This window comes from Saimiri boliviensis, chromosome 8 (genome assembly GCF_048565385.1).
Source record: "Saimiri boliviensis isolate mSaiBol1 chromosome 8, mSaiBol1.pri, whole genome shotgun sequence".
Lineage (NCBI taxonomy): Eukaryota > Metazoa > Chordata > Mammalia > Primates > Cebidae > Saimiri > Saimiri boliviensis.
In genome coordinates, this window is record NC_133456.1 from 108,522,511 (window position 1) to 108,546,748 (window position 24,238).

The 24,238-nt window shown below is 46.8% G+C and overlaps 1 protein-coding gene across 5 annotated transcripts in view; it reads left to right on the forward strand.

The window, feature by feature from the left end:
- Window positions 1-23,409, forward strand: part of CCDC3 (coiled-coil domain containing 3) — a 154,337-nt gene extending 130,928 nt beyond the window's left edge. For all 5 annotated transcript variants that reach the window (XM_074405028.1, XM_074405030.1, XM_074405027.1 and 2 more), the window contains one exon: window positions 22,467-23,409. In XM_074405028.1, the coding sequence (XP_074261129.1) occupies window positions 22,467-22,730 (264 nt within the window). In that variant the 3' untranslated portion in view covers window positions 22,731-23,409. The remainder of the gene's footprint in view (window positions 1-22,466) is intronic.
- Window positions 23,410-24,238: the final 829 nt, after the last annotated feature.

The following is a 24,238-nucleotide window of genomic DNA, read 5'->3' on the forward strand; positions in this document are numbered from 1 at the left end:
ATGTTCATTAACTGAGTTTTTAAAAGCTGGGACTGACGTCCTTCCTCAATTGCCTCCTTAATTCATTTTAAATTGAATACCCAGACTGCTCGCAAAAGAGGGATTATGGAAGAAGATGAGAAGGCAGTCGGCCGGAAAGGTTGTTTTAGTTTTTGGTAACTAAAACCGCGATGTCCCAGGCAAATATCATAATACGTAGCTCGCCTGTGTTTTTCTTGAGAGTATTTGGAAGCGAGTTGTTCTGCAAAGAGAACGTTCTCAACTGCCGAGGGGCGGGGGGGCCAAGGCTGCTGAAGCCTGCCCTCCTCCCTGAGCCTCTGCTTTGCAAAATCACTCTCCTATTTGAAGACCTCAGGTTTTCCTAGAGGGAGTCAGTCTCCCACAGAGGTTATGAGCATGCGAGCACTACCTTTTGAGATAGATGTTCTGATTTCCAGTTCAAGCTCCATCACTTGTCATGGGGACTTAGGCAAATGACGTCAGTGCTCTTAGCTTCATTTTTATAATCCACAGAACGGAGAATAGTACAAACTTCCACATGGGTGGAATGTCAGAATTTAATATGATATGTGTTCCAAACTTCTAACACTGTGCCTGGTATGAGTAACACTTTAAACTTTTAAAAACTTTTAAAGTTTGCCGTGAAAAGTAATGGGAAAAAACCATGATTACTTTGTGCCAACCTAATACATCGTAGATTCTCAAAGAACAGTTTCTCCCACACCAATTGAGGAAATTTTCTGCCCAGAGTAAGTAAGTGCCCCCTCCCAAAACACTCCCCACCACAGTTGTGAACCAGCCTTGAAGTGTCGGCATTTGATGTCCCAAAGCCTTCGTGATATGGTTGGGGTGTGTCCCACCCAAATCTCATCTTGACTTGTACTCCCATAATTCCCATGTGTGGTGGGAGGGACCCAGTGGGAGATAATTGAATCATGGGGGCAGTTTTCCCCATACTGTTCTTGTGGTAGTGAGGAAGTCTCACGAGGTCTGATGGTTTTATAAGAGGTTATCCCTTTGCCCTGGAGCGCATTCTCTCTGTCTGCCACCATGTAAGACGTGTCTTTTACCTTCCACCATGATTGTGAGGCCTCCCCAGCCACATGCAACTGTGAGTCTATTAAACTTCTTTTTCTTTATAAAACACCCAGTCTCGGGTATGTCTTTATCAGCAGCGTCAAAACGGACTAATGCACTTAGCATGTTTAGCCATGTCTCCTTTTTCATGGGACACAACCTTCTGCTGAGAACCCTTCTGGACCCACTCGTGGAATTTGTGACTGGTGGCTGGGAGGCCTCAGTGCCACTCATGATCGGGCTCCAAGTCACTGTCCGTCCCTGGCAACCCCCTTCTCTCTCTTCTGAGCATCACTTTTCTTATCTGAAATGGCAGCTGCCAAGTTTGTGATCCCTGCAGGGCAAGGAATCAGTCATAGCACATCTCCAGAGAGCTGCATGCCATCGGGCTAATTAACGCTCCCTCTGGGCACTCTGTGGAGCCACAAGTCTGTGCTGAACACGGAAGGAGCTGCAAGGCGCAAGACGAACACAGCCCAGGAGCCGATAATCCCCTACAAGGAGCGTGACTCTTAAAAGAGTACAGTCTTGCTCTGTTGCCCAGGCTGGGGTGCAGTGGCACAATCTTGCCTCACTGCAACCGCTGCCTCCCAAGTTCAAGCAATCCTCCTGCCTCAGCCTCCCAAGTAGCTAGGACTACAGACACACACCACTACACCCAGCTAATTTTTTTATGTTTTAGTAGAGATAGGGTTTCACCATGTTGGCCAGGCTGGTCACGAACTCCTGACCTCAAGTGATACACCTGCCTCAGCCTCCCAAAGTGCTGGGATCACAGGCATGAGCCACCACTGTGCCTGGCCAATACTACTCTTTCCTAGTTCCACAAGCAAAACATGTACACATACGTTATCTGTGTAAAAATATAGGCATTGCAAGGAAAAACACAGCTTCCTTTTCACTCTAACAATAAAGACCCCTCCAGACTAGGCCTTTACACACACCTACAGGGACCCTTGAAAAATTGTTATATGTGTATTTTAAAAATGTATGGTATCATACTATAGGAACGGTGCTAGAACTTTGTGTCTTTTTCCCCCCACTCAATAATGTATGTTGGAAGTCTTCCACTTCCATCTTTTTAATTGCACGTAGTATTACACAGGGTCGATGGACTGCAGTTTGTTTAACTGTTCTCTTACGAATGGGCCTTAACGTCATTCATACTTTTTCCATGACCATCCTGTGCGCGAACATCCGTGCCTATTTTTCTAGACAGGTAATAAGAAGATGGGAAAATGCAACTTTTATAGGTGAAATCCAGAGTGAAGCATAAAATTTTATGGCTTTGTTCCCTGGTTAGGAATTAAAGAAAGAATCAAGAGTATCTATGAGGGAAAAATAATGGGCATAGAAACTGATCAGAGAACTTAAGTGTAACTTTGTAATAATCTGATATACTTTGTAGCCTTTGATCCATTCAAAGCACATATGGAACTGCATAGGTTTCATACTGTATTTTAAGATCTTTATAGAATCCTTTTGTATTTTAAAAATGTTGGCCAAGAAATTTTTGAAAAAGGAATATCCTATATTATAAAACTAATTTAACGAAAGTCATACGGCATTGGAGTATTATTAACCTGTAGCTAAACAGGACCAGGTGGGTCCAATCAGACCTCAGCATATGTAAGAATCCTAAAGAAGGACGTAATATAGATGAGTGGGGAAGGGAGCCGCATTCAATAAAATATGGGAGAATAATAATTTGCTACTTGGAAAAGCTTTATATACTCACTTCATACCATATACCCAGCTAGATTCTAAGTAAAGTCAAAGAAATTTGAAAAACTGTCAGTGTGACATTTTTAAAAAAACAATTTGGCAACATTAAGCCATAATTCTAAGAAACGTTCATTCACTTCTGAGTGTCAATCCTAAAGAAATAATCCTGATAGTCTGGACGCGGTGGCTAATGCCTATAATCCCAGCACTTTGAGAGGCCGAGGCAGGTGGATCACCAGGTCAAGAGATTGAGACCATCCTGGTCAACATGGTGAAACCCCGTCTCTACCGGAAAAAAGAAAGAAAGAAAGAAAGAAAAGAAATAATCCTGATAAAGAAAAATGTGGCATGTCAAATTTTTTTAGAAGAGTACAAATTCCAGCAACAGCCCACGTACTCAGTGGTTAAATAAATTAAAGAGTCATCTTAAATGATTACAGCCATTAGAATAATGAGACTTGGTTGCAGTATTTTTATATCATGTAAATTTTAGAAAGCAAAATTCACACTAAAGGCCAGTGTTTTAAGAAATAGGATGTCAGCAAGATGACAAAAGAGGACCCTCCACCACTCATCTCCCATGCAGAAAATTAATTTGAACAACTATCCCTACATGAAAACACCAACCAGGCCCAGGCCGCACAGTATAAAGAGAGATTCTCTCCACTTGGGGGAAGGTAAGGGAAGTGGTCTCTGGACTTTGCCTCAGACCTACACAGGACCCGCCCCAGAAAAGCCTAGTGCCATGCAAGGGCCTGACAGCCCCAGATTTCAGGCTGGTCCCCTTGGACTGGGCATATGGGTCTGCTCTGGCACCAGACCTGCCCAGTGAACTTGGCCCCAAGTTCCGGACTGTCTCCAGCACTTAGATGGCTCTCATAGCTCCAGGCTTCACATCCACCTGCAGCAGCAGACACGCCCCTGCAGCCCTTACTCAGCAAGCCAGCAGACGCAGACCCAGCCTCCAGACCAGCCTTCTGCTAGACCAGCCCTCATGGCCCCAGACTTACTTCAGGTTCCAGACCAGATCTAAGCGCCACGTTGGTCCACATGGCTCCAGGCTTTGAGCCCACCATAGCACCAGGTTGGCACCCCTGGCCCCAGGCTGGCTTTTTTTTGAGACAAAGTCTTGCTCTGTTACCCAGGCTAGAGTACAGTGGTGTGATCTCAGCTCACTGCAACCTCCACCTCCTGGGTTCAAGCGATTAATCCTGCCTCAGCCTCCTGAGTAGCACATGCCGCCATGACTGCTTTTTGTAATTTTTAGTAGTGATAGGGTTTCACGATGTTGGCCAGGGTGGTCTCAATCGCCTGACCTTGTGATCTGCCCACCTCGGCCTCCCAAAGTGCTGGGATTCCAGATGTGAGCCACTGTGCCTGGCCCAGGCTAGCATCTTAATACGTAGGCTCCAGGGCCGCCCTTGCAGGGCTATTCTCCAGCTAACCAGGGGTTTAGCCTGTCCCAGTACACCCGAGTGCTGGGCCTGTCCTTGAGGACCCAGGCACCAGGACCACCCACTGTGAACCCACGTTCCAGTTCAGCACTCATGGACCCAGGGTCCATACCTGCCCCAGGTCCACCCAGCAGACCCTGGTGCCAGGTCAGCACCCATGATCCCAAGACCAAGGCTTGCCTCCATGGTCTCAGGCTTCAGGCCTGTCCCTGTGCCTGGCCAGCCCCTACCGACGCAGGCTCAAAGTCCACCACAACACTGTGTCAGTTTCTGTGGACCTAGGCTTCAGGCTGGCTTCTGCAGCCCCAATTAACAGGTTCACCATAGTCGATCCAGGCATCAGGCCAGCCTACCCAAAGACTACAGTAGCAAACCCACCCATGACCACACCAGACAGGCTGCCCACAATCTCTGCACAGGCTACTGGTGAAGGGCTTTCTCAAACAATGCCAGTTTGCAAAGATGGAAATAAATCCCTTGAAACCAGGAGGCGGAGGTTGGTGTTTCCCCACATGTGCAAACACCAACTTATAGCCACAAGAACAATCATGGAAATGTGACCTCACCAAAGGAACAAAATAATGCACCAGTAACTGACACTAAAGATATGGAGATTTATGCACTACCCAACAAAGAATTTGAAATAATTGTTTTAAGGAAGGTCAGTGACCCTACCCCACCTTGCAAAATACTGAAAAACAGTTGAACCAATCAAGAAAATAAATCACCCAAATAAGACATTTAATGAATGGACCACTAGACATACGTAGAACATTCCATCCAACAGTAGCAAAATGCACATCCTTCTCAGGTGCACACAGATAATTCTCTAGTATAGACAATAAATTTAAAAATTCTGAAATCAAATCGAGTTATCTTTTTTTTTTTTTTTTTTTTTTGGAGACAGAGTTTCACTCTTGTTACCCAGGCTGGAGTGCAATGGCGCGATCTCGGCTCACTGCAACCTCCGCCTCCTGGGTTCAGGCAATTCTTTTGCCTCAGTCTCCTGAGTATCTGGGATTACAGGCACACGCCACCATGCCCAGCTAATTTTGGTATTTTTAGTAGAGACGAGGTTTCACCATGTTGACCAGGATGGTCTAGATCTCTTGACCTCGTGATCCACCCGTCTCGGCCTCCCAAAGTGCTGGAGTTACAGGCATGAGCCAGCGCGCCCGGCCGAGTTATCATTTTTAACCACAACAATTTGAAACCAGAAATCAGTAGCAGGAAGAATTTTGGGAAATTCACAAATATGTGGAAATTAAGCAACATGTTTCTAAACACCAATGGGTCAAAGAAAATATTTTTAAAAATTTTTAAGTGTTGGTTGGGCATGGTGGCACACACCTGTAATCCCAGCACTTTGGGAGGCTGAGTTGGGCAGATCACAAGGTCAAGAAATCAAGACCTTCCTGACAAACACGGTGAAACTCCGTCTCTAATAAAACTACAAAAAAATTAGCCAGGTGGTGTGTGCCTTTAGTCCCAGCTACTTGGGAGGCTGAGGCAGGAGAATTGCTTGAAACCAGAAAATAGAAGTTGCAGTGAGCCAGGATCACGCCACCACACTGTAGCCTGGTGATAGAGTGAGACTGCGTCTCTTTTTTAATATCATAAGACAAATGAAAATGGAAACACCACATACCAAAACTTAGGAGATGAAGCAAAAGCAATTCTAAGAGGAAAGGTTATAGCAATAAATGCCTGCATCAAAAAAGAACTTCCCAAGTAAACAACCTAATGTTACCTCAAGGAACTACAAAAAAAAGAAATTGTGCCCAAAGTTAGAAGGAAGAAAATAATAATAAATGAAAGAGTAGAAAAATACAGAAAATCAACAAAATGAAGAGTTAGGTTTTTTGGAAAGACAAAATTAACAAACCTTTAGCTAGAGTAAGTAAAAAAGACTCAGGCCAGGCCTGGTGGCTCACACACACTGTAATCCTAGCACTTTGGGAGGGTGAGGCAGGGGATCACTCGAGGCCAGGAGTTTGAAACCAGCCTGGTCAACATGGCAAACCCTGGCTCTACACAATACAGAAAATTAGCCAGGTGTGGTGGTACGTGCCTGTAATTCCAACTGCTTGGGAGGCTGAGGCAGGAAAATCACTTGAACCCAGGAGGCAGAGGTTGCAGTGAGCCAAGATCGCGCCACTGCACTCTAGCCCGGGCAACAGAGCAAGAGTCTGTATAAAAAGAAAAAATCAGATAAAATCAGAAATTAAAGAGGAGAAATTACACTGATACCACATAAAGACAAATGACTTAAAACTACCACAGACAATTACATGCCAGCAAATCAGATAACCTACAAGAAATGGATAAATTCCTAGACGCATACAACTTACCATGATTAAATCAGGAATAAACAGAACATTTGAACAACAATAATGAGCAAGAAGATTGAATTCGCAGTAAGAAGTCTCTCATCAAAGAAAATCCCAGGATCGGATGGCTTGGCTACTAAATTCTACCAAACATTTAAACAAGTATACTGATTCTTTTCAAATTCTTCCAAATTGAAGAGGAGGGAATACTTCCAAACTCACTGTACATGGCATCACTCTGATACCAAACCCAGACAAAAACACCATAAAAAGAAGATTGTTACAAGCCAGAAATCTCTGATGAACATAGATGCAAAAGTTCTCGGGACAATACCAATAAACTGAATCCACCAGCACAGTAAAAGGATCATTTGCCATGATCAAATGGCATTTATCCCAGGGATACAAGCGTGGTTCAACGTACACTAATCTATCAATGAGATACATCACATTAATGGAATGAAGGACAAAAACCTTATGATCATTTCAACAGAAGAAAAAGCATTTGACAAAATTCAACTTTCCTTAATGACAAAAACTTTCTACAAATTAGGCCTAGAAGGAATGTGTCTCAACACAAGAAAGAGCACGTAAAACAAACCCACAGCTAACATCATACTCAATGGCGAAGAGTTGAAAGCTTTTCTTCCGAGATCAGGATTAAGACAAAGATGTTCGCTCTTACCACTTGCATTCAACACAGTACTGGAACTCCTACCCAGAGCCGCTAGGCAAGAGAGAGAAAGGGCATCCAAACTGGAAAGGAAGAAGTCAAAGTGTTTCTGTTTGCAGTGGCACGATGTTATACACAAAACCCAGAGTCCACAAATTCAGTAAAGTCTGAGGATACAAAATCAATACACAAACATCAGTAGTATTTCTATGCACTAACAATGAAGTGTCTGAAAAAGAAATACGTAAAAACAATCCTATTTACAATAGTTACAAAATAACAACATACTTAGGAATAAACTTAACCAAAATGGTGCAACCACTGTACACTGAAAATTATAAGACACTGATGGAAAAAGCTGAAGAAGGTACGAATAAATGGGAAGATATCCTGTGCTCATAGATTAGAAGAATATTGTTAGTGTCTATACTATCAGAGTGATCTACGGGTTCGATGCAATCGCTATCAAAATCTCAGTGAGATTATTCACAGAAATAGAATCATACAATTCATATGGAGCCGCAAAAGAGCTTGAATAGCCAAGCAATCTTGAGGGTGTGGGGGGAAAAAAGCATTGTACTACCCGATTTCTATATACTACAGTGTTTCTATTTCTAAAAATAGAAATCTACCAATGCCACAGAACAGAGTACCCGGAACGAAATCCATGTGTACGGCCAATGGATTTTTGACAGAGATGCCAAGACAGACAACAGGGACAGGACGGTCTCTTTAGTAAATAGTGCTGGAAAAACTGAGTATCCACATGCAGAGAATGAAATTAGGCTCTCATGTCATACCATATACAAAAATCTACTCAATGTTTAAAAACTTAAACGTAGACCTGAAACTGTAATGCCACCAGAAGAAAACTCAGGGGCAGAGCTCCAGGACATTGGTCTGGGCAATCGTTTTGTGGGTATGGCCACAAAAGCATAAGCAACTAAAGGGAAAAGATGCAAATGGGGTCATATGAAAAGCTCCTGCCCAGCAGAGGAGACGAGCAACAGAGTGAAAAGACAACCTACAGACTGGAAGAAAATATATGCAAGCCACACATCTGATAAGGGGTTAATCACAAAAGAAACTCAAACACGCAATAGCAAGAAAGCCAATAACCTGATTAAAAAATGGGCAAAGGACCTAAATAGACCTCTAGGAAGACAACATAAAAATGGCCGATAGGTATATTTAGAAATGTTCAACACCACTCATCAGGGACTTGCGCATTAAAATGACTATGAGATCGTCATTTTAATGGATCTCTCACCCATCAGAATGGCTGTTATCAAAAGACAAAAGGTACGTGTTGGTGAGGATGGGGAGTAAAGGGAACCCTTGTACACTTGGTGGGAATGTAAATTAGTAATTATGAAAAACTGTATGGAGGTTTCTCAAAAAATTAACAACAGAACTACCGTATGATCCAGTAATCCCAGTACTGAGTATACATCCAAAGTCAGTATGTCTAAGAGAGATCTACACTCCCACGTTCACTGCAGCATTATTTACAATAGTCGGGATAGGGAATCAAACTGAGTGTCCGTCAATGAATGAACGGATAAAGAACACGATGTGCCTATACTCAGTGGAGTACTATGCAGCCTTAAGGATATACTGCCATTTGGATGAAACTGGAGGATATTAACTAAGCCAGGCACAAAAACCACATGATCTTATTAATATTTATGTGTGGAATCTAAGAAGCATGAGCTAAAAGAAGCAAAGAGTTGAATAATAGTTACTAGAGGCTTGGAAGGAGATACTGGAAGATGCTGGTTAAAGGGTGCAATGCTTCAGTTATGAGGAACAACTCAGGAGACCTGAGGGACATCGTAGAGGCTACAGTTAATAACAATATAAAATATTTTTGAAATTCAAAATTGCTAAAAGTCGATTTTAAGTGTTCTTGCCACAAAAAATGGTATGTGAGGTGATACATCTGTTAAGTAGCCATTTCACAGTGTATACATATTTCACAACATTGTGTAATATATGCAAATTTTGTCGATTTAAATATTTTTAAAATGTTAAAGTAAATATAGTAGGTTTATGACCATGTTTATAGAAATAAAAGTTGTCTTTGAATGCTGAGATTAGAGGTGACCGTGTTTTCCGTTTTTCATTAGCTTCTAATTTTCAAAACAGCATGAGCATATATTAGTTTTAGAAGTGTGTTACTTCACTCAGCAGTGACTCTGTGGAGGACGTGTTGTGTGTCATCAGGCACAGTACCAGGTACGAGGGCTGTGGCAGGAAAAGTGAGAGATACAGTCCCCGTGTTTTTTTTTTTTTTTTTTTTTTGAGACGGAGTTTCGCTCTTGTTACCCAGGCTGGAGCGCAATGGCGCGATCTCGGCTCACCACAACCTCCGCCTCCTCGGTTCAGGCAATTCTCCTGCCTCAGCCTCCTGAGTAGCTGGGATTACAGGCACACGCCACCATGCCCAGCTAATTTTTTGTATTTTTAGTAGAGATGGGGTTTCACCATGTTGACCAGGATGGTCTCGATCTCTTGACCTCGTGATCCACCCGCCTCGGCCTCCCAAAGTGCTGGGATTACAGGCTTGAGCCACCGCGCCCGGCCAGTCCCCGTGTTTTTTACTGCAGTGGAAGAAAAAACAAATTAGCCATTAATAAGGAAACCCGATCATGTAATAAGGGCCTGAAGAGAGGCAGGGTGATGAAACAGCCATGTTAGGAGAGGTGACTTCCGGAGTGATGAGGGAACGCATCTGCAGAGGTGACACAGGAACCAGGATGAGAATGAACCGGCCTTGTAGAGTGATGGAATGGCCGTCCAGAAAGATGGAATAGCAAACGCTGAAGAGGTTGCTAGGAATAACTGTGGCCATTTATAGAACAGTTTAATTCAGACATATTTAAAATTCTCATAAGTAATATCCATGTCACAGGGCCTGGCCACAACCACACACTGGGAAGGATTCTGCAATCTTCTGCCTTCCACATATAAATTTTGCCCTTGGCCAGGTGCAGTGGTAAACACCCACAATCCCAGCACTCTGGGAAGCTGAGGTGGGTGGATCATTTGAGGTCAGGAGTTTGAGACCAGCTTGGCCAACATGTTGAAACCCTGCCTCTACTAAAAATACAAAAATTAGCCAGGCATGGTAGTGGCAGGTGCCTGTAGTCCCAGCTACTCAGGAGGCTGAGGCAGGAGAATCACTTGAACCCAGGAGGTGGAGGTTGCAGTGAGCCAAAATCACACCACTGCACTCCAGCCTGGGTGACAGAGTGAGACTCTAAAAAAGTTTGCTCCGACTAGTTATTGAAACTTGCAAGTTTGCAAGGACTTGTGCCAGATACCAAGCCAGGAAGGACAGTCCTTGAATTGGCAGAAACACTTATCATTGTGCTTGTCATCTGTTGTTTATAGGTTTTCTGATAATATTTTTTACCAAATATTAACTGAGAATTTATTTGGGGACATATGGTTATTGACTGAGCCCGGCACTATGTAGCAGCAACGACAGTTGACAGTGAGTGGCTTTAAGCCTTAACAAATACAACATGGCTTTTCTCATTAATATTATCAGTATCTCTGCTTTAAAAAGGAAAACAACAACGTAGTCAGCAAGCAGGACAACCACATTTGAAGCAAGGTCTTGCTAAATCGCAACCACAGCTCTTTCCAATCCAAGGACACACAGCTCCAGGGCTGTCTCAGCTCCAGGGACACCTGTCTTGGTTCAGTAGCAGAAGAAAAGCCTGTGTCTGGGTTTGATAAATTCTTCCAAATAAACAGACTCTTAGCTGAAGCAGGCCCTGGATGTGGCTGTGTGGACAAGTCATCAGTCTCTGAGAAGTAAACACGAACACACTCACAGCTCATAAATTCCCATTGCATTCCCCGGGAGGGCGGACGGCCAGGAGCCCTTGGGGTTTTCAGCCATACTGAGGATACCAGGCGCACACACCAGCCCTCAGAAGGAAAGCGGAGCCTGGCCTTTCACTGCCTTTTTTCAGTTTAAGAGTTGGAGACTTGCCGTAATTGCCGAATACCCTAGACAGTGAAAAGTACGCCAGAAAAACCTGCATCAGATTACACATGGGTCAGGCAGATGGCACCGGTGGGGAGGAAGGAGGACAGCTGTGACTCTTGGTCAGTTCCTGCCGAGGATCCCCCTCCCCGGGTCACCTGGTGCCCTGCACTGTCCATGGTTCTGCCTTCCACTCTCTGCAGCCTCGTTGCTTTGCCCTGACATTGGAAGGGAGGGCCTGACTTTAGAGCCCTTCCAGGACCAGGCACAGAGCCCACAGAGCAAGGGGCTAGCTTTGACTGGGCCAATGACCGACTCTTCCCTTGGGCAACAGCCCAGTGACCCAAGACATGAAGCTTGAAGAGCTGATGGGGGGCTCAGTGCACCTCACTCAGCCAGGGTTGGCACACCCACATTCCATGGCCAAGCCGAGAATAAGCATGGCCCCCAGGCACCCCACTGGCAGCCACCTGCCAACTGCTGGGCATGGCGGGAGGAGGCAACATCACCAGGTCCTTTTTCCCTTCCTCTCCTGTACCCCGGATGCCGTGGAGGCGGAGCACTCACGCATCAGAGGGCGACGGTCACATCTTTATCTTTACAGAAATCTGAGATTCCAGGGACCATGGAATGGCCCTCTTCCCTCCCAGGGGAAAGTCTACATCTGCCAGGCTGTGGGGGCCTTAACGCCCTCCTGCTGTTTTTTCTTTTTTTCTTTTGAGATGGGGTCTCACTCTTGTTGCCCAGGCTGGAGTGCAATGACACAATCTTGGCTCACTGCAACCTCCACCTCCCAGCTTCAAGCGATTCTCCTGCCTCAGCCTCCCAAGTAGCTGGGATTACAGGCATGTGCCACCACCAGCTACTTTTTGTATTTTTAGTAGAGATGGGGTTTCTACATGTTGGTCAGGCTAGTCTCGAACTCCCAACCTCAGGTGATCCGCCAGCTCGGCCTCCCAAAGTGCTGGGATTACAGGCGTGAGCCACCACGCCCAGCCCTTCCTGCTGTTTTCCTGAGAGAGAACAGGCTGTGACTGGCTGTGGGCTAAGATACCCAAGGAGGCTTTGACTACACATGCAGAATCATCCGAGGTTGGAAGACGTCTTTCAGGTGCTGTCACTCACAGCACCATGACCGTCCAAGGTCACCAACCAGACGGAGCCTTGCATCGAGACCAGTGCCCCATCCACTATGATGTGGATGTTCTAGGAATCTAAAAAAAAAAAAAAGAAAAGAAAAAGTAGAACATCTTCCTTCTCAGTTCACTGGGCCACCTTTTCTGCACTTAACATGGACAGTGGCCAGCATTAAGAAACCACAGTTCAAGGCTGGATGCGGTGGCTCACGCCTGTAATCCCAGCACTTTGGGAGTCTGAGGTGGGGGGATGACAAGGTCAGGAGATTGAGACCATCCTGGCCAACGTGGTGAAACCCTGTCTCTGCTAAAAAAAAAAAAAAAAAAAAAAAAAAAAAAAATTAGCTGGGTGTGGTGGCACGTGCCTGTAGTCCCAGCTACTCAGGAGTCTGAGGCAGGAGAATCACCTGAACGTGGGAGGTGGAGGTTGCAGTGAGCTGATAGTGCCATTGCACTCTAGCCTGGGCAACAGAGTGAGACTGTCTCGGGAAAAAAAGAAATCACAGTTCTTAGCCAGCAATCTGTGATTTCAGTACCCGTCCAGCCCTTGGTAGAAACATCTAGAAAAAGAATTGAGAGTTGAAATCAGTATTCCATGACCTACTGTTTCCCAGGCTTCTTTGCATCAGACAAGAGAAAATATTTGCGAAACTCCCTGGGAAAACACAGAAGGCTGCTTCTAACTGAGCAGCCTCGACGTTCACTCTTGTAGTCTATTCTTGCTGCATGTTGGAGATCTCCACCAGAGGCCGATGAGATTTAGAGTAAAACAGAGGTTTGTTTAATGCCGGACCAATGTGCACGGCTGATAAGTGTTACATCAGAGAGGAGGCCATAAAATACAGCCTTTCTGAACCTTATTGAACCAGAACTACCCATATGGTCCCCACGTAAACATCTCAGGAGATGAGTGTCCCGTAGACTCCACTTTGGGAAACCTTTGTAGATTTACCCGAAGACATAGCTTTATGATCTCTGCAGAGGAACTTAGCTAATACACTCCCCTTTCCTCTGATGGCAGGGAATTCACTCAAGACAGCTCAGTGTTTACTGTCTTATTTTTAAAGACGGAATCTCGCTTCGTCACCCAGGCTGAAGTGCAATGGCGTGCTCTCTGCTCACCACAACCTCCATCTCCTGGGTTCAAGCGATTCTCCTGCCTCAGCCTCCTGAGTAGCTGGGATTATAGGCGCGCACAAACACTCTGGCTAGTTTGTTTTCTGGTTTAATCGTGGGCCATTCCATAGGACTTAACCCTTGGCCACTGAAGATCTTGTCCCCCTGCTTCCCATGTTCAGCTGCTCCTACACTCCGCCCTCAGCAGGGCTGGCCTGGGCCCCAGCTTCTGACAAGGGATCCTTCTCCTGCATTTCCCCAGGCTTTCCATCATCTAGCATCTCCCCTCTAAGACGGATTTTCTTTTCTCATCTGCGTCACGTCCCACAACTCTTAGGGGATTCCGTATGGGGATGTACAAAGCAACGTAGTCAGCAGGGGGCGGGCAGGTAGGGGCAGGCAGAAAGGCAAGTCGGGAAAATGCACCAATTTCAGGGTTCCTCAAAGCCAGCTCCCAGATCTTACCAGAACAAATAGTTAAAACTAACTTTTTTTTTTTTTGAGGCAGTCTCACTCTGTCACCCAGGCTGGAATACAGTGGCACCATCTCGGCTTACTGAAACCTCCGCCTCCTGGGTCAAGCGATTCTCCTGCCTCAGCCTTCTGAGTAGCTGGGAATAGAGGTGCATGCCACTGCACCCAGCTAATTTTTCTATTTTTAGTAGAGACGGGGTTTTGCCACATTGGCCAGGCTGGTCTTGAACTCCTGATCTCAAGTAATCCACCCACCTCAGCCTCCCAAAGTGCTGGGATTACAGGTATGAGCCACTGCACCTGGCAAAACTAACTTTATTCCTGAGAAATGAAGCTTCACAGGAATGACGGTGAATCCAGCCCCCGCATTAAAAGGTAGCTCCAGCTTCTTCACCCTGTTGTCCATTTTCAAATCCTTGCAAATGTCTTGCTTCAATTTCAACCTGCATCCCTTCCTTCATCCATTAATTAAGTGCTTACTGCATGCTAGGTGCTGGATGCAAGAATGAAAAGATGGAGCCCTTGTGTTCAAGGGACTCACTCTGGGAGAGAGTCAGGCTCAACTGTTAGGGACCCATGTGATAAACTTGACAGTGGAACCAGGAAAAGATGAAAGGGCTCTTCCTTACAGAAAGACTTCAGGAAGAATCAGGAAGGCATCACAGAGGAGGTGACTCTTGAAGCAAGACTTGGAGAATAAGGAGAATCCCTTGGTTAAGGTGTGAGCAGTGGGTGAGCAGAGACTTTCTAAGTGGAAGGAATTAGATGCACAAAACCACAGCACTCATGAGGACCTAGCAGGGTGAGGGAAGAGGAGTTCCTGCAGCAAAGCTCAAGTGAGAACAAATCACAAAAGCTCCGTGTGTCCTTTGCCCTGAGCCAGGTGCCACATCAGATGCTTTACCCAGATCATCTGATTTCATCTTCGGAGCAGTTCTAGAGAAGAGGCATCGTGAGGCCCATTGTATAAATGAGGAGACTGAGCCAAGACGGCTTCGTTGACCTAGGCGCCACTGTCCGATGGTGGGGCTGGGTGGACTCCCTGACCTGTGGACTCTAACAGGTATCTGGGTATGTGGCGTGTGGAATTCTTTAAGCCAGAATTCAATCCCAGAGTTGCCCGACTCAGAATTCAACCCCTTCCTACATATGCTCCCTCTTCCCAGGGCAGCGTCAGGAAGGGAACACAGGAGAAGCTACTGTGGCCCTTCCCAGCCAGGCCAGGCGCTGCCTCGTGGCAAGAGAACTCCCGCCCCAGCCTCTGCCCTGACTCCATCTCTGCCCTCCTCTTCCCCGTTTGCCTCCCCTCCAGCCACAGCCTGGGCATGAGCGCTTGTTTTGTTTGGGCTCTTGGCACCAGAGAGGCAGTTCTTTGGGCTTTGGGTGGAGCAGAGAACAAGCTGCCAAGCCACATGCAGTCATAGGCGTCTCAGGTTGTCCCTCCGGAGAGTCCTCGGAAGAGCTGCCCTGCTGTCACCGCGGAGCTTTGGGAGATTTTTCAGCAGCTCTGGGCATCCTCCACCGTGGTCCTGTCGAGTCATTCAGGAAACCATGCTGCGTGGACGTGGCTCTCCGCCCGCCTCCTCCAGATCTCTGTCTCTAAAAGGTTTCAGAGGATGGAGGAACAAAGCTGCATTTCCAACCTGTTTATGGAAAAGCCCAGCAGGCACTGTAGAGGACGTGGGTGGCGCTCCTGGGCTTCCCAGCAAGCTCCCCGGAGTCCCTGAATCATGCGGATGATGAAGCAATCTTGGCCTCTGCCCTCTACTGGGTCAGGAAACACGGCACCATGCCAACTTTTCAGAATTAACCGCCCACATGCAGGAGCAAAGCAATCCCTGTACAGCCTTCACACTGAGAGTCGATGTTCCCAAGCAGGGAACAGGGGCAGGTTCTAGACTCATCCGTCCAGTGTCAAGGGATGCATTTCAGTAACAGTTGGTCAGTCATGTTGGGAAGAGCTGGTTTGTCCATTTCCACCTGGAGGCTTGAAACTGGCTGCAGTCTGTTGAGATGGAGTCAATGGGAACTTTGACAAGGATCATGGAGACCTTGAGCCATGACCTGGCAGCCAAAGCCATAATCACACACCAGTGCCTGAAAGTGGTGGGAAAGGGGTGACTTGTGGGCATTGAGGTTCTTGGGAGTCTCTGGTACCAGGTGTTCTTTTTTTGGATCCTTTGCCCTTCATCCATTCTTTGCCTATACACCAGCTGCCCTCCACATCCATCCTTCATTGGTCTTGAGACCCTCTTGAGGTTAACATTCAGCATCTTTTCCTTATAAAGGGCAAGATGGTAGATATTTCAGGTTTTGTGGACCCAGCTGCTGCAGCTACTCAACTCTGCCGTTACAGCATGGCAGCTGCCACAAACAAAACATCAAAGATGAGTATAGCAGTGTTCTAATAAAACTTTATTCACAAAAACAGGCAGGGGGCCAGATGTGGTCTGTAGGCCATCGTTTCCTCATCACTGCTCTAGGTTTTTCTTTCTTTTCTCATTTTTGAATCCTGAGAACAGGAACAAAGTGTTAAAAAGGCAAGCTCTTCATCTGTGTTGTTGTTTTTGGACTGTTCTTTTTTTTTTTTTTTAACATTTCAGAAAGTACACTTTGTCTTGTCTTTATAGGTGGTTATTTAAATTAAAAGCAGCTGTGAAAGGCAAGAATCCTCTTGTTATTTGGTATGTCTGCTGCCATGAGATGGCAGTTTTTTAGAAACATGCTGTCTTTCTGTGTAGCCTGATGCAAAGCTTGCTACACTGCAGAATAACTGGGGAGACTTCCCGCACCATGCAATGCCAGGCACAGGAGAATAAATGCATCTTGCCAGAATGAATGAACATATGGAAGCCAAAATGGTTGAGAAATAACAGAGGTGATTCTGGATGATCTCATGGATGTATTTCCTTAACCGCTTGAGATGTTGATTGTGAAACTCTCTCACAGCTGAGCTCCCTGAGGAAACCAGAAAACTTACAGGAAGACTTCAGGTGGAGGTCCAGGTGAGGAGCTCTCCGTGGATTTGTCATGTCACTGGATATGGGTGACCAAAAAAGGCCACATGAAGGCCACTCGGTCTCATGGATGCAAAAGTACCCATGATGCCATCCCTCCCCCTGGCCTGTGGTTTTAAGGATAGAGGGGCGACTGTAAACCTGAGCCAGTTTTTTTTTTTTTTTTTTTAAGACAGTATTTTGCTTTGCGACTTAGGCTAGTGTGTAGTGATGCAATCATGATTCACTGCAGCCTCAACCTCTGAGGCTCAAGTGATCTCCAGCTTCAGCCTCCCAAGTAGCTGGGACCACAGGTGTGCACCATTATGCCTGGCTATTTTTAAAATATTTTACAGATGGGGTCTCCCTATGCTTCCCAGGCCAGTCTCAAACTCCTGGACTCAAGCAATCCTCCCGCCTCAGCCTCCCAAAGTGCTGGGATTACAGGTATGGGCCGCATGTCCAGCCTGGTGAGCCAGTCCTGCCTAATGAGTTAGTCCTCACAGCCAACTCTAACCACCAGATGCTCCCACCTCCTGCTCCTGTGAAATACCCATGGGAAGTGTACAGACCAATGACTGGAAAACAGTCATGAGAAAATGAAAAGGGGGAAAAATTTAGATCAGAAAACCGAGTAACAGCAGGGCTCCAGTTTTGTTTGAAATAGTTTTCTATTCACACCTGTAGAAACAATACTAGGAAGGAATATATTACAGGGTTTACAGTGGCTATCTCTGTAACACAGAATCATCGATGATTCTGATTTTCCTTTTTTTGGTCCCATTTTTAAAAGTTTTTCTACAATCTATATTTGTGCTTTGCTGCTTTGAAAAAGTGTTATTTTAGACAGATAAGGAAGAATGGATAGGCCAGCCTAACTTTTGTCTTTTTGGAAATAAAAGAGCAGGCTCACTGGGCAATATTCCCATCTGCCCTGAGGCAGGCATCCTGTTGGCCAAGTGGAAACTTCCAGAGAAAAGCTCTGCGGCAGGGGAATGCCGGAGGTACCCAAGCGCGTGGGAGCTCTAGAGTGCTGCCGCCCTGAGGGGGTCCTGCCTGGGAGGGGTCTGCTGCTTCCGGGCTGCCCTGAAGGACTTGTTCCTTGGTTCTCCTTCAAATAAAACGGGGCAGTCCCTGTTTCAGCCTGGCCTGGTCTTCCCCCTGCTCTTCTCAGTTTACCGAAAAATACCACAAAGCAAAATGAGCAAACAGCATGTCTGGCCCATTTTCTTTCTTTTCTTTTTTGTGTAAGCCGTTTTAAACGGAGATAGATTTCATTTGGAAAGCATTCCAAAGAAAGGAGCATTAGTTAAGCACACATTTTGGAAAGCACAGCTCTCCTCTAGAAATTCTGGCTTTCTTAAGAAACCCAGGATTTTCTTTTGAGGTGATAGCTGGGATCCAGGAAGGTTCCATCGTCTCCACCCACAGTGGCTTGGTTATTTTATGACAGTAGCCTCAATTCACACAATATAGGTTCTTGCTACTCAGAGGTACGGCCCACTTTGCTGCAGAGATACAGACCTGCCTGCTGAGGAGTCCTGGGTCATGGCTGTGCTATGCTGGTCGTGTCAGATACGTTGCTAGAGTCCTTTGATGCTTCTGCTCCTACTCAACCCCTGCCCGCATTAGAGACCATGAGGACCAAAGCATGACATGTACTCTAAGGACCTCCACTCATCCCATCTGCTCTTTCCACATTCTTCCTTGCTGGGGAATTCATCATTCCCACCTCAATGATACCTCCCCCTCCAGATACACACACAGCTGGGTCAAGGTCTTCCTTTTGTCTGGGCTCTAAGTCTTGCTGGAGGTGAAACTCATCCTCTTGCTCCCCTGGAGAACAGCTGTGTCTATGATCGACAGCTGACTACCCAGAGTGTTGTGTCTCAGAACTCTTCTGAGACACAGTCTTACTCTGTCGCCCAGGCTGGAGTGCAATGGCGCGATCTCCACTCACCGCAACATCTGCCTCCCGGGTTCAAGCAATTCTCTTGCCTCAGCCTCCTGAGTAGCTGGGATTACAGGCACGCACCACTACTCCTGGCTAATTTTTCTATTTTTAGTAGAGATGGGGTTTCACTATATTGGTCAGGCTGGTCTTGAACTCCCAACCTCAGGTGATCTACCCGCCTCAGCCTTCCAAAGTGCTGGGATTACAGGAATGAGCCACCACACCCGGCCAGAAAGAACTCTTAACAAGTGATCACTCATCCTCCTCCGTTTTTTTACGATTTGTAAGCGCAGCTTCTGAAGACCGTCATGGAGCCTGCCTTCACCTCCTCGTTCATGTTACGTTCCAGCCACTAGTGGGTTCTCTTCTTTCCAAATTTGAACAGGCAGCCCTGCAAAACCCAGTCCCCTTATTGTAACGGACTTTGCCTGGACTCTTTTGTCTTGTTCTTGAAGAATCTACCATAACTTATAGAAAACTCATGACTTAATGAGAGAGTGTCAATATACAGTTCTCAGCTGGTACGTGGCCATATTAAAGCCTAAGTTACATAGCTAAGATCTATCCACAGACAATAGAAATACTGCCAGTGCTCCCAGGAATTTCCTGTGCCCACCTTCTCATGTTTTATTTGGGTGGGGGGTGGGGTGTCTCATTTTGGACAGAAGAGGGCAGTATTGCACATATGGTCTCTCCTGTAACTGTGGCTTCCTGGGAGCCCAGAGTTTCTTATTTAATGATAGATGTTATTGGAACATTCCGCTTTGCTTTTTCTTAATTGTAGGCCTAAAATGGCCAGGGCAGCAAGGACACAAAGACCCACGTGAACCAGGCCTTCAAAAGCTTGTTATCCCTGATGTCAAGGGCCTTCAGTTACATCCTGCTAGTGCCCCCAGGTACTAGGTGTGTGGGTGTGAATAGCTAAAGGGTGCCATGGAGACTGGGGAGGGGACCCGGTGGCAAGCATTGTGAATGGGACCACAGAGGGCTTCTGAGATGGCCAGGAGGAGCTGGGGAGAACAGCGCTCCAGGTGGAAGGAAGAGCCTCTGCCATGAGAAAGGGCTGACGTGCTGGAGGAAGAGCTGGGAGCCAGTGTGCTTTGGGTATAAAATGTGGGAACAGAAGAATGAACAGTAAGACTGGAGATGCTGGCTGGGGCCAACCACACAAGTTAAAGGCTTTAGGAGATTTGACTCTGTCCTATAATCATGGCTAACAGTGAACGTTTCTGTGCACCAGGGCATGGTTCTAAACATTTTTCAAGTCCAACTCACAAAATCCTCCCAATGGCCATGATTATCCTATTGAGAGTGGCCAGGTTCCCAGAGACAGATACTTGGGAATAGGACGTGCAGGTGTTTTGAAGAATGCTCCTGGGATCGACACCTGGTGAGGAAAGAGCCAGAACAGGCAGAGGCAGATGTAGGCCTGTGATCAGCCTGAGCCAAGGCTGGAGCCTACCCCAGGGCACCCTGTGGTGGGGACCACCCTGCAGAGATCTTCCAAGTTGGGATGAGAGGCCTTGGTGTTCACACACTGGGGTCAACCAGTCCTTAGATGCAGGTGCCCCAAAGAAGGGGGCGGGGCCTTGGGCAGCTCTCTTTGGTCAGGCTCAGTGTCCGGAGACAGACACAGCTGAGGGCTGTCAGTCTGCAACACTCCAAGAAGCTGGGGAAATAAATCTTTTAGTACTGAAGTGGGTTCTGGCTGACGCAGCCCAGAGTCCACTACTCTGAGTCTAGGAAGCTCGCCCAGGGTGTGAGCGGAAGAGGCAGGACTGGAAACCAAAGCAGCCTGGCCTCAGAGTCTGACCTCTTAACCAATCACCACCATACTGCAGTGTAGACAGTGGGGCTTGACGGATTTCTAAGCAGAGGAAAGTTGAGGCTCAAGTCTTTCTTTGGGAACATAGCTTTTGATGATATAAAATGGGTGGGAGATTGGAGATGAGAATACCTCTTTTTATATATGCATGCACACACCTAAAGGAAATGCCAGCATTATTACCGTATTAATCTGTTCTCACACAGCTAAGACATACCTGAGACTGGGTAATTTATAAAGGAAAGGTTTAATGGACTCTCAGTTTCATATGTCTTGGGCGGCCTCACAATCACGGTGGAAGGCAAAAGAGGCATGAAGTCATGTCTTACATGGCGGCAGACAGTGGAGCATTCAGGGGAACTGCTCTTTATACAACCATCAGATCTCGTGAGACTTATTCACTATCACGAGAACAGCACGGGAAAAACCCACCCCCTGATTCAATTACCTCCCACTGCGTACCTGTCACGACACATGGAGATTATGGGAGCTACAATTCAAGATGAGATTTGGGGGAGACACAGCCAAACCTTTGATATACACAATTCAAAAAGCACAAATGTGAAAATCAATCTTCTTACTCCTGTCCCCTCTGCTCCCCGGATGCTGCCATCCTTACCAGTTGCTCGTATATTTCCCCCAGAGATAGTGTGTGCATATTGAAACAGACACAGATGGATACCGTATTTCACACTCTTGGCATCACACTATCCACGCTATTCTGCACAGCTTTACAGTATGAACACCACTTAGCTATTGCTACAATACCATTCCCACGGAGCTGTCTTGTTGCTTTAAAGACGGCAAAGCTTTGCATTGTATGGATTTACTATAATTTATTGAACCAGATCTCTTGAGGGAGATTTTTGTTCCTGATCTTTTAATATAGCAAATAATGCCATAATTGTACATGTGGCAGCTTGCACATATGAGAGGGTTTATATGAGATAGTCCCAGTTACTAGATCAAGGGGTATACGCAGTTATTTTGACAGAGCCGAATTGGTTTTTACAGAAATCAACACTCTACTCACTGTATGACAGCACCTGCTTTCCCAAATCCTGACTGCAATTTTGCCAGTCTGTGAAAAACAGTCATTCACTGTGGCTTTCATTTGCTATTTATCTTCTTATGAGTGGGGTTAAGCGTCTTTTCATACCTTTAAGAGATACTGTTTTCTTGTGAACCATCCACACTGTGTGCTGGCCAGCCCAGTTGAAGGAAGCAAACGGAGCCCCTTTTTGCTAAAGGGAACCCCGCCTTCAGGTGGGCTGACCGACATTGATCAGAGTCTTTGCGGATTTAAGTGGCTCAGCCTTTGTTAATTCGGTTACTGACTCCCTGCGCCCCATCTGCAGAACCGTCCACCTTCTGCGTGCATTTCTGGTTTTGGTCTCTTACCAAAGCAGGGCTCTTTCCTTTTTGCTATGCATGACAAACATTCAGAATATCCTCTTAAAACGACACCTTCCAAGGGAGCCAAGTATGGAAAGCAAAACAAGGGCTCTGTATTTGAGGCCAGGGCGGGATTTGCAGAGTGGGGGCAGGGAATGTCACCGTCAAGGACATCCTGGGTTTATCCGCATCCTGGGGTCGGGGGTCTGGGTCTGTGCTGCTGTCAGTCCCCGGAAAGCTCCTGACTCCCCTGCCCCCAGGGCAGTTTCTGGGACTCACCTCCTCTCCCTGCGCGGTGTTTCTGTCTGCAGCTCATGTGCTCCTCGGTGCAGAAGGCCCTGTTCGAGGAGGAGGACCACGTGAAGAAACTGCAGCAGAAAGTGGCCACCCTGGAGAAGCGCAACCGGCAGCTCCGGGAGCGGGTGAAGAAGGTCAAGAGGTCCTTGCGGCAGGCACGCAAGAAGGGCCGCCACCTGGAGCTGGCGAACCAGAAACTCAGCGAGAAGCTGGCTGTGGGCGCGCTGCCGCACATCAACGCCCCAGGGCCCGTGCGCGCCCCCTACCTGCGGGGTTAGCGGGACTGGGGGCTGCTGGGTGCGCAGCGCCAATCCTGGCGGCAATGGAGAATGAGTGAGGTTTTGTACGTGCATCTGTTTCAAGCGTTGTAGGAGTCTTCGTTTTTAATCACGCATTTGGTTGAGTCTAAATGGATAAAATGCAAGTCTTGCTTTCCCCTTGGGTGCTGCTCCTTCCTGGCCTGACCCCAGACGCAGTGCATGGAAGTCCAGAGGCAGCCGGACCCCTGAGTGCTGTGTGCTGGCCTGCAAGCGGCCAGGAAAGAGCCCTGATGGGGAGAGAACATTTTAGAATCTCTAGTGTAAAAGACGTCAGGGGGCTTGGCCTTTATTTCAGAAGAAAATCAGGGTGGTCCTCAGCTCCCCGGTCCTGGTCAACCATCAGTCCTGATGAGCGAGCTGAGCCAGTGCTGGAACCTGCTGGTGCTTCACTGTCCCTATCTTTGGAAGGGATTTGTGGCCTTGCAAAGCACCCAAGATACCTGAAAATCTACACGCACAGGGTCTCCCTATCCAGCCAGCATTTCCCTTCCAGCTAAGGCAGGTAAAGACTTAATGAGCTCATCACAGGGGAGGGAGCTGAGGAGCAGGTCAGCTGGTAATTAAACAAGATAAATTACACCTGATTTCCAACACCAGCTACAAAGGATTGAGGATGATGATACCTATGGGTCGCGTTAACACAGGGGGCAATTGCCTTGATCAGCCTGTTGTGGGTCATCAAACTGCTTCCTAAATAGAGAGAACCTGCGCAGTATCTCAGCCACTGCTATATTCTCACTCCGTGTTTGCTCAGTCATGGTTTCCAATGTCTCTGAATTCACAGTGAGGTGCCCCAAGATGTTCTGAACTTCTACAAAGACACCTCCTTACCTACTGGGATCATGTGACCTGACCTCACTCCCAGCCAGGCTCCCAAAGGGCCTGTTCCAGGATTCCAGTCTCTTCCTCTTTATGCAAACAACCCCCGCTCCCCGCCCCAGCAACAAGTCTTGTTTATTCGATAGGAATATTTGTTCATCCTAGCATTTGTCCTGACGTGAATTCCTTACCCACCAAAGCACTTCACCTTTCTGGAAAGAAAACTTTTAACACAGTACTATAAGGAAAAAATGAGAATATTCACTATACTTACGGCTCAGGCACATTTGAGCAGGTCCCAGCTGTGTGACTCAGAAGTCAACTGAGTGGCTTTCTCTTGGTTATCTTTTGATCATGGCCTTTTAACCCAATAAGAGCCCTTCCCCGCTGTTCCAGCAGTAAAGGCTCCTGACCCCTCATCAGGATCTGCCCCCCACAGACCACCCAGACATGGCAGGGTCTGGTGATACTGTCTTCTGCAGTGGAGATGGCACACACTGTCACTTTTCCACACTCCTGCCTTCAGAAAAGCTGGGTGCTTCAGCCAGTCTGGGGAGACGCATCTTCTTTTTTATTTTTTGAAGTGGAGTTTTGCTCTTGTTGCCCAGGCTGGAGTGCAATGGCATAATCTCGGCTCACTGCAACCT